Source organism: Podarcis filfolensis, assembly GCF_964270895.1.
Source record: "Podarcis filfolensis genome assembly, chromosome: Z".
Taxonomy (NCBI): domain Eukaryota; kingdom Metazoa; phylum Chordata; class Lepidosauria; order Squamata; family Lacertidae; genus Podarcis; species Podarcis filfolensis.
In genome coordinates, this window is record NC_139617.1 from 40,141,214 (window position 1) to 40,152,374 (window position 11,161).

Below are 11,161 nucleotides of genomic sequence, written 5' to 3' on the forward strand. Positions count from 1 at the left end.
ACTGAGCATGCTTAGCAAGCAGAGAATGCTGACTGACTGTTGAAGGGAGGCAGGGAGGTGTAAAACTAGTTCGTAGGCGGAATAGAAAGGAGTATCGTGGAGGAGGGCATGACGGACTTACTGGAACAGGAGCACTCCATGCTGCAACATTTGGTTGCAGATCCCATTTGTATCTGTCTATCCATCAGTCCTAATGCATTCCACTCAGCATTTGAGATCCTGCTTCTGTCTTTTCAGCCTATGTAAGTAGGATGGGCAGCCTATGTCTTCTTTGGAGCATAGTCTTCTTTGGAGTGGCACTAATCCCGTGGAATGCCCTCCTTAGGGAAGCTCACCTAGCCCCTTCACTGTATGCCAGTGGTGGCCAAACTCGGCCCTCCAGATGTTTTGGGACTACAATTCCCATCATCCTTGACCACCAGTTCTCTTAGCTAGGGATGATGGGAGTTGTAGTCCCAAAACATCTGGAGGGCCGAGTTTGGCCACCACTGCTGTATTACTTCTGGTGTCTCCATGAGTCCCGTGAGGTTTGTTAAAGACACTAGTGGGCGATGGCTGGGTTTTCTGCCAGAGAGAACCCATTCCATGCTTAATTTTATAAACTTCTATCATGTTTCTTGAAGCTCGTCTTTTCTGTAAACTAAAAAGCTCCTTTGATCCTCCTCCTCCTTTCTTCTTCACTGTTTTCATGAGCCTCTGTTCTTTTGATGACTTTTGCCCAGTTGTTTGATGATTTTGCATGTCTGCTGCTGCTTTTAATTATTTCCCCGTTTCCATAGAATCTGTGTTTTCATGCTACAATTTGTTGCAGTTGCTCTGGTTTCTTTCCAGAAGAGGATGGCAGCTCATTCATATACCATCTCAAGATTTCTAGGGGCTGAGCAAAGATTAAGAAAACCAGGCAGCCCTTTGCTGACAGCCTCCAATAAAACAGACATGATACCAAAGGAAAAAGTAGACAGGAAGAGATAAGGAAAACAAGCAAATTCAGGCGCTCCTGCTTCATTGTTTACATAAAGATAAACTCCCAGTTTGCATGCTATGTGACTGACAAGAGAAAGTTCACACAGCATATACTTAAACCACAGAATTCACTGCCACTAGTGCCCAATCAACACTTCACATTTAAAACAGTATTATACAACTTTAAACAGTTGTGGCTTCCTGAATTGCAGTTCGTTAAGGATGCTGAAGGTTGCTAGGCAGTCCCCTCAGAAAGCTACAGTTCCCAGCATTCCCTGGGAAAAAGGGACTGGCTGTTAAACCATGGGAATTGTGTGATGGGGGAATAGAGGTTGCCTATCAATTCTCATTGCTCTTGTCAAACACTGAGGACTAGTAAGCTACTTGCAGGGCTGCTGTATTAACCTCATTGGTTCCTCAATAAGAGGGTCATATCTCACTTAGTAAAGCTGAGGGTGGCACTGGTTCCTCTGTGTATCGCAGAAGCCAATTAAAGGAGCTATTGGCTTGTAATTACCTTGCTTGTGTTACTTAAAATAGAAACTGCTGTGGCTGTGGCTGCAAAGACATTACACAGATCTCTGTTAGGACTTGATTCTAAATAACATTAAAATAAGATTAATATAATCACAGCCATTCCACTTGGAGATGTTCTATGTTCCGCCCACACCCACACACCCCAGTGTTGGAGGCAGTATTCTTCTGAAGGCCAGTTGTGGAGAATTCCAAGTGGAGAAGCTGCTGTTACACTCAGGTCTTGCCTCTGGGCTTCCTGTTCAGGTACCTGTGAGGACAGGATGCTGGACTCGATGGGCCATTGGCCTGATCCAGCAGGGATGTTCTTAGAAATAACTCTGCTTCAGCTGCAATACTGTCACTGAGAAAGCACAGAGGGTGAGGAGTCAGACATACTCCTGTTTCTCATCTCTGCAGTACAGTCATACCTCATGTTACGTCCGCTTCATGTTACATTCTTTCAGGTTGTGTCCCGCGGTGACCCGGAAGTACCAGAAAAGGTTACTTCCGGGTTTCACCGCTCATGCATGCGCAGATGCGCAAAATAATGTCACGTGCATGCACAGAAGCAGCGAATCGCAACCCGCACGTGCGCAGACGCACTGCTGCGGGTTGCGTTCTTTTCATGTTTGAACGGGCCTCCGGAACGGATCCTGTTCGCAACCAGAGGTACCACTGTATCAGTAAAAGGAGCAGTAATATCCCTGGTCATTTCAAAGGTGACATGGAACTTTATTCTGTTGGAAATCATTGAGTCTCTTTAAGAAACGATTAGATGTGTGTGGCTTCCTTTGGCTTTGTGCACACACTATACCTTCAAAGCACATTTGAAGCACATTCTTTCTCTCAAATAATTCTGAGCACTGTGGTTGAGCCTTCCCAGAGTTAAACTTCCCAGCAACCCTTAACAAACCACAGAGCCCAGAATTCCTTGAAGGGGAAGAATGCACTTCAAATGTGCTTTAAAGGTGTACTGTATACACAGCCTCAATGACATTCAGTTTTGCTTCTCTCTCTTTACTCTCACACCATTGGTCCATCTAGCTTAACAACTTCTGATAAGTTTACCTACAAGATCGCCTTACCCCACATGTGCCCACTCAACCGCTTTGATTGGTGGAATTGGCACTACTACTGGTACCACAGAATACCCATTCTGCGTTTGTAAGGATGCAGTCATTAAGTCTGACCTGCATTTTGGAATTTCCTGCCTACTGAAATCAAGCAGGTGCCTTCACTTTACTCTTTTCGGTGCCTGCTAAAAATGCTTGCTTAGACAAGCCTGTCCACATGCCTGCCTTACCCAATGTTGAGGGTATCCAATGCTAGTCCTATTCAGAGCAGACTTATTGAAATGGATGAGCCATACTAACATAGGTGCATGAACATCAATAGGTCTAGTCTGACTCAGTTGGCTAAAACCCATTGTGTTTATGCTTTTTAGAGATCATAGAATCATAGAATCATAGAATCATAGAGTTGGAAGAGACCACAAGGGCCATCGAGTCCAACCCCCTGCCAAGCAGGAAACACCATCAGAGCACTCCTGACATATGGTTGTCAAGCCTCTGCTTAAAGACCTCCAAAGAAGGAGACTCCACCACACTCCTTGGCAGCAAATTCCACTGTCGAACAGCTCTTACTGTCAGGAAGTTCTTCCTAATGTTTAGGTGGAATCTTCTTTCTTGTAGTTTGGATCCATTGCTCCGTGTCCGCTTCTCTGGAGCAGCAGAAAACAACCTTTCTCCCTCCTCTATGTGACATCCTTTTATATATTTGAACATGGCTATCATATCACCCCTTAACCTCCTCTTCTCCAGGCTAAACATGCCCAGCTTCCTTAGCCGTTCCTCATAAGGCATCGTTTCCAGGCCTTTGACCATTTTGGTTGCCCTCCTCTGGACACGTTCCAGTTTGTGGTGCCCAGAACTGGACACAGTACTCCAGGTGAGGTCTGACCAGAGCAGAATACAGTGGCACTATTACTTCCCTTGATCTAGATGCTATACTCCTATTGATGCAGCCCAGAATTGCATTGGCTTTTTTAGCTGCCGCGTCACACTGTTGGCTCATGTCAAGTTTGTGGTCAACCAAGACTCCTAGATCCTTTTCACATGTAGTGCTCTCAAGCCAGGTGTCACCCATCTTGTATTTGTGCCTCTCATTTTTTTTGCCCAAGTGCAATACTTTACATTTCTCCCTGTTAAAATTCATCTTGTTTGTTTTGGCCCAGTTCTCTAATCTGTCAAGGTCGTTTTGAAGTGTGATCCTGTCCTCTGGGGTGTTAGCCACCCCTCCCAGTTTGGTGTCATCTGCAAATTTGATCAGGATGCCCTTGAGTCCATCACCCAAGTCATTGATAAAGATGTTGAATAAGACCGGGCCCAAGACAGAACCCTGTGGCACCCCACTAGTCACTCTTCTCCAGGATGAAGAGGAACCATTGATGAGCACCCTTTGGGTTCCGTCAGTCAGCCAGTTACAAATCCACTGAGTGGTAGCATAGTCAAGACCACATTTTACCAGCTTCTTTACAAGAATATCATGGGGCACCTTGTCAAATGCCTTGCTGAAATCAAGGTAGGCTATATCCACTGCGTTCCCTTCATCTACCAGGCTTGTAATTCTGTCAAAAAACGAGATCAGGTTAGTCTGACATGACTTATTTTTCAGAAATCCATGCTGACTATTGGTGATCACAGCATTCCTTTCTAGGTGCTCACAGACTGTTTGCTTAATGATCTGCTCCAGAATCTTCCCTGGTATTGATGTCAGACTGACTGGGCGGTAATTATTTGGGTCCTCTCTTTTCCCCCTTTTGAAAATAGGGACAACATTTGCCCTCCTCCAGTCTGCCAGGACTTCGCCTGTTCTCCAGGAATTCTCAAAGATGACTGCCAGTTCTGAAATCACATCTGCCAGTTCTTTTAATACTCTTGGATGCAGTTCATCTGGCCCTGGAGACTTGAATACATCTAGACTAGCCAAGCATTCTTGTACTATCTCCTTAGTTATTCCTTTTTATATATATATATATTGATATTTTATTAAATTTTACAAGAAAAAAGGGAAAAACCATACAAAAAAGAACAATACATATTAAAACACCAACAAATACCAACAATTAAAAAAGAGGTATTAAAACATTTAACAAAAAAGAAAAAAAGAGAAGGAAAAAAAAGAGAGAAGAAAAAAAGAAGAAGAAAAAAAATCTCTTTTCAAATTCTTATCATTCATTACCTTATTTTCCTGACTTCCACTCGCCTCCCTTTCTTGTATTCCACTTTAAAATTGATCAGCAAATTCATTCTTATTAGTTTTATCCTTAGAAAATTTCCCTCACATATTATACTTTCCCAATCCTTATTTACTAGAACCCCTTCATTTCATTTCAATGTCATCAGCATTCAGAAATTTTACAGTGTTTTTGTAAATAGATTTTAAACTTCATCCAGTCCTCCTCCACCCGCTCTTCTCCTTGATCTCGTATTCTGCTGGTCATTTCTGCCATTTCCATGTAGTCCATTACTTGCATCTGCCATTCTTCCAAGGTGGGTAGATCTTGTGTCTTCCAATGCTTTGCAATAAGTATTCTTGCTGCTGCTGTGGCGTACATAAAGAAAGTCCTATCCTTCTTTGACACCAATTGGTCAACCATGCCCAGGAGGAAAGCCTCTGGTTTCTTCAGGAAAGTATACTTAAATACCTTTTTCATTTCATTATAAATCATCTCCCAGAAGGCCTTGATCCTTGGGCACGTCCACCAAAGGTGAAAAAATGTACCTTCAGTTTCTTTACATTTCCAACATTTATTATCGGGCAAATGATAGATTTTTGCAAGCTTGACTGGGGTCATGTACCACCTGTACATCATTTTCATAATATTCTCTCTTAAGGCATTACATGCCGTGAATTTAATTCCAGTGGTCCATAACTTTTCCCAGTCAGCAAACATAATATTATGTCCGACACTTAGTTATTCTGGGCTGTGTTTCCTCTGCTGAATCATTTGCTCCAAATTCTTCAGGTCGGGCATTGTTTTCTTTATCAGAGAAGACTGAGGCAAAGAAGGCATTGAGGAGTTCAGCCCTTTCTGTGTCCCCTGTTTGCATTTCACCATCTTCTCCTCTGAGTGACCCCACTGTTTCTTTGTTCTTCCTTTTGCTACGAACATACCCATAAAAGCCTTTTTTGTTGCTTCTAACCTCTCTAGCAAGCCTGAGTTCATTCTGTGCTTTAGCTTTTCTGACTTTGTGTCTACACGTGCTGGCTATTTGTTTGAATTCCTCTTTGGTGGTTTCCCCCCTTTTCCATTTTTTGTACACATCCTTTTTTAATCTTAACTCAGTTTAAAGTTCTTTAGATAGCCACCCTGGCTATCTAAATGATGCAAGGCACTTGGGGACCTCTGTGTAACAAGCAGCCTACAAGTCTAATTAATAATGTAAATAATATAGGCCAGTGCAAGGTTTTCCACCTTCTCTTCCTGTTCCCTTCCTTGTGTTTGTGTCTTATTAGATTGTACATCTGCAGGCTCAGATCTGCAATGTTGATATACAGTGGTACCTCGGGTTAAGTACTTAATTCGTTCTGGAGGTCTGTTTTTAACCTGAAACTGTTCTTAACCTGAAGCACCACTTTAGCTAATGGGGCCTCCCGCTGCTTCCACGCCGCTGTAGCACGATTTCTGTTCTCATCCTGAAGCAAAGTTCTTAACCTGAGGTACTATTTCTGGGTTAGTGGAGTCTGTAACCTGAAGCGTATGTAATCCGAGGTACCACTGTACAGCACAGGAGAGGCCCTGCAGTGCACTGGAAGCTTGCTGGACATCCCTCAGTGAGCAAATCCACAGAGGCAGATGTTTTCCTGCAGGACAGCTTATCCCATAATGCCAATCCTATCCTGTGGTATTCAGCCTCTCAGGGGGAGTTGGGGTGTGTTCGAAAGTGTGATGGTGAGGCATCACTGAGCCTGGGAGGTTCTGCATGCAGATGAGATAGTCAACCCTGGGCAAATTTCTCCGTAAACCTCTTGGAATTAATTGCTGTGTTTCCTCAAATGGTTTTTTTTTTTATTTTCATGCTCCCCCCCCCCCCGAAGCTGTGTGAAAATCTTTCAGCAAAGCAATTTTCTCTAATAGAATATGATGATTTTATAAAATGATATAAGCTGTGAATGCCTTGGGGCAGGTATCCTTCCCGCACCCTTCTGGTTTCTGTTAACTCCTTAATGTGTACGTGTGTGGTTGGTGCTATATAATTAGTGAAAGGCACACTCTGGAATTTGCTGCGTCTTCCTTGTTACAGGGCTGCTACAAACACGGCACACTGGCACAGCCTGAGGCAGTTGGGTGCCAGTGTGTGCCCTGCGAAAGCTGGCATTGCTCAAGTTATTTGCTGCCACAACATCTTCATCCCATTCTCAAGGGAATTGGGCATTTAAGCACCCAGGCAACCAGTGTCTTGAATGCTGGCAGTGTACAGCCCATCTGTAGCGGTAGCTGGATTCAAACCTAGCAGATGCCATGGGAGAGGTGAAGTGCTGAACAACTTGGCAGTGTGTTTGTGTGTGTGGGGGGGAGGGTTAAATATGCTTGTTTAAAAGCATCGTATTCTATTATTGCTACCTTTTGGTCTTTCAAAAATCACTTGTGCTTTCTGCAGATCTGCCAAAGATCAGCATGTAGCAGTTAAAGAATCAGGGAACTTATCTGGTGTCTGCATAAGGCAGTAAAAGGGACCCATGACAGTTAAGTCCAGTCGCGAATGACTCTGGGGTTGTGGCGCTCATCTCGCTTTACAGGCTGAGGGAGCCAGCGTTTGTCCGCTCTGCAGACAGTTTTTCTGGGTCATGTGGCTACCATGACTAAGCCGCTTCTGGCGCAATGGAACACCGACACCAGAACAGCGCATAGAAACACCATTTACCTTCCCGCCAGAGTGGTAGCTATTAATCTACTTGCACTTTTTGGCATGCTTTCGAACTGCTAGGTTGGCAGGAGCTGGGACCGAGCAACGGGAGCGCACCCCATCATGGGGATTCGAACCGCCAACCTTTTGATTGGCAAGCCCAAGGCTCAGTGGTTTAGACCACAGTGCCACCCGTGCCCCCCTTTTGGATAGCAGAGTGCTATCCAAAAAAGCATGGTGCCATGGAATAGAGGTCCGTATGGAGCTTCTCAGTGTTCTGTAACCTTAGTGTTGAAAGGTGGCTTCTCCAATGACTTAGCCAGGTGCAGAATACCTGTTGCAAGTCCACCGATGACCCAACCGGAGAAATGAGCACATGCACAAAATGAACAACTCACATGCTGTTTGAAATAGGGAACTTGAAAAGAAGCTCCTTTGTGACTGTCAGGTAGCAGGCAGTCTGATCATGACTGCCTAATTAGCAGCATGCGACTTGTGGTACCTCTTTGTGGTTATGTTTTGATGCATGAGTGACTTGGAGATTCTTTTTTTAATTCTTCCGTTCCACATTTCTCTCTTCTCTCCCCTCCCCCTGTTTCTGCCCTAGATTCTTACCAAAGATTCAGTGACAGTTAATGTGGATGGCGTGGTTTATTACCGAGTTCAGAATGCAACCCTTGCTGTTGCCAACATCACCAATGCAGACTCAGCCACTCGGCTCCTGGCTCAGACCACTTTGAGGAATGTTCTTGGGACCAAGAACCTCTCTCAGATCCTCTCTGACCGGGAGGAAATCGCCCACAGCATGCAGGTACAACAAAGCAATGTTGAGCTGTGTTCCCATGGGGGGTGGGGAGTTGTTGAGAAACATACTTCACTGTTTAGACAGATGGTTTATTTATTTTTGCATCAGCCATTAAATTTTGCAATTTAAATATACAATGCAAAAATCCAGTGGAAGCTGGTCCTTTAGGGTAAGTGGGGCACTGCCCCACCAGTCCTAATCTGCCCTCAGCCAACCCCCAACCCCCAACCCCTGCCTGCCTCCTTCCTTATGACCAGTTCAGGGGGTGTGGGCACTGCCTATAGCTCCCTCTACTTTAGTCTCTGACCACATTCACATCATGCTTTTAAAGCCCCACATTGGATTCCTAAAGGATTATGGGAGCTGTGGTTTGTTAAGAGTCTTTTATCTTTCAATGAAAGCTCAGCGCCTGGGTCACCTGCTGGCTGAAAACACAACAAGGAAGGATATTTAACACCTTGCAGGATGGAAGGCTCTTATAAAGGCTGTTCATTTGTCCTGTTGAGACTTGTTTAAGCCTCCAGTCACCTCTGTTTGATCAGCTTGACATCTTTGCACAATACCCTGATGTGTGACATGCATTCCTGCCCCCACCCTTTTCAACAGGCCACACTAGATGATGCCACAGATGATTGGGGCATAAAGGTGGAGCGGGTGGAGATCAAAGATGTGAAGCTGCCCATCCAACTCCAGAGAGCCATGGCCGCTGAAGCAGAAGCTACCCGCGAAGCAAGAGCAAAGGTAAGGAGCTCTACTGATTAGGTTAGCCACTGACTTTCAAAGGAGATCCATCACCCAGATCAGGGATGGGGATCCTGCGGCCCTTCCGTTGTTGTTGGACTACACATCCCATCATCACTGACCATTAGAAATGCTGGCATAAACCAACTTGCTGGCTAAACTTCCTATTAAACCAGCTTTTCCTGACCTGGTGCACTGCAAATGCTGTTGGACTACAACTCCCATCATCCCTGACCATTGGCCATGCTGGCCGGAGCTGATGGGAGTTGGAATCCACCAGCTTCTAGAGGTTCACAGGTTCCCCATCCATGACCCAGAAGATGATGGAGCAGTACAAGGAAACAAAGTCCATTATTTGACCCTGTTGACCCTGGGGTATGTGTCTTGGAAATGACCATAATTATTCCTACCCCACAACTGAAGGCAACTTACGCATGCCAAGCAGATGCTCTCCCACCGATCTACAGCCCTTCCTGTAACTTTCACATAATCCAAATTTCAAGTGACTATTGAACTGCTTCAGATATTCATGTTTCCTTTAATAATAATAATTTTTAATGTTATTATTTGTACTCCACCCATCTGACTGGGTTCCCCCAGCCACTTTGGACTGCTTTGATGGTAGCACTTGTTTTTCCCCACAGTGATATAAGATGACTCAGGTATTTGCTGTACAAACACTGGCTCCAGAGGTCTCATTATCTTTATTTCCCCATAGTAGTGAATCCTTTGCATTGCATTTACGTAACAAAACAAAGCTGAGTTTGTGCCAAAACTCAGTCGGAGGGCCTTCCTTCTGCATCGCAGGTTTTCAAACTTCACTGAAGTGTCTCAGCAGGTTTTCTGGGGATGTTTAAGAAGATGAAGCAGCAGAAGGCAAGCTCCCACAAGACACAACGTGTTACATAGGAAGTTGCCTTATACTGAGTCAGACCAGTGGTCCATCTAATTGGGTACTGGCTACACTGACTCTCGCCAGGGTTTCAGGCAGGAGTCTCTCCCAGTCCTACCTGGAAATGAATGAGACCAAACTGCAATCTTCTGTATGCAAAGCAGATGCCCCACCCCTGAGCATAGAAAGCTGCCTCATACCACCTGCATATCTTGCTTAGTATTGTCTATGCCAGGGGTCAGCAAACCTTTTCAGCAGGGGGCCGGTCCCCTGTCCCTCAGACCTTGTGGAGGGCTGGACTATATTTTGAAGGGGGGGGGGAATGAACGAATTCCTATGCCCCAAAAATAACCCAGAGATGCATTTTAAATAAAAGCACATATTCTGTTCATGTAAAAACACCAGGCAGGCCCCACAAATAACCCAGAGGTGCATTTTAAATAAAAGGACACATTCTACTCATGTAAAAACACCAGGCAGGCCCCACAAATAACCCAGAGATGCATTTTAAATAAAAGCACACATTCCACTCATGTAAAAACACGCTGATTTCCGGGCCGGATTTAGAAGGCGATTGGGCCAGATTCAGCCCCCGGGCCTTAGTTTGCCTACCCATGGTCTATGCTTATTGGCACTGACTCTCCAGGGTTTCTGATGGGACATATTCTGTCTTCCCTGGAGATGCCAGGGATTAAACCTGCAACCTGCTGCATGCAAAGAAGATGTTCTGCTCACAGAGCTTCAGCCTTTCCCAAAGGTCTTGTTTTCTGCTGCTGTGTCCTACATAAGGGGGGAATTGGTGCTGATACCTGAAAGTCCTGCTGAGCACCCTGTTTAAATTGGATGCTGTAAGATGGGTGAATGCCAGTTTTGTTTTGTTTTTCTCATTTTCCTGCTCTTAAATTCAGGTCTCCACATTTCCACATCATTCTGATTTTTTCAAAAAAATTTCAAAAATTTTAATGCGTAATATTTCATGCCTAATATTAGGCATTTTGCCTAATATTTTTTGCAAAGCAGCTTCTCCTAGTATAATGCATTTTTGTAAGCTGTTTCTCCAATATATGCATATTTTTAGATCTTTGCCCCAATATATGCAATTTTCTACACATTAGTTGGTTGGAGAACTGCATTGCTAAATTTGGAGAAATGCAAATTTTAAAGAATGGCTATGGTTTGGTTCACATATTATTTTGGAAAGTGCAAATTAGATAGGCTCGCTTGTAAACCAAATTGAATTTTTCCCTTATCCCTACTTAGTTCCCTTCCAGGGGGATCTGCAACTTTGCAGGGACTCTGTAGCATACAAGGATTCTCTGGCAGAAAACCACTGTT

The 11,161-nt window shown here is 44.4% G+C and overlaps 1 protein-coding gene across 2 annotated transcripts in view; it reads left to right on the plus strand.

The window, feature by feature from the left end:
- Window positions 1-11,161, plus strand: part of LOC310754782 (stomatin-like) — a 49,567-nt gene that overhangs the window by 12,690 nt on the left and 25,716 nt on the right. For both annotated transcript variants that reach the window (XM_083597075.1, XM_083597074.1), the window contains exons 5-6: window positions 7,996-8,199; window positions 8,800-8,934. In XM_083597075.1, coding sequence (XP_083453201.1) covers window positions 7,996-8,199; window positions 8,800-8,934 — 339 coding nt within the window. The remainder of the gene's footprint in view (window positions 1-7,995; window positions 8,200-8,799; window positions 8,935-11,161) is intronic.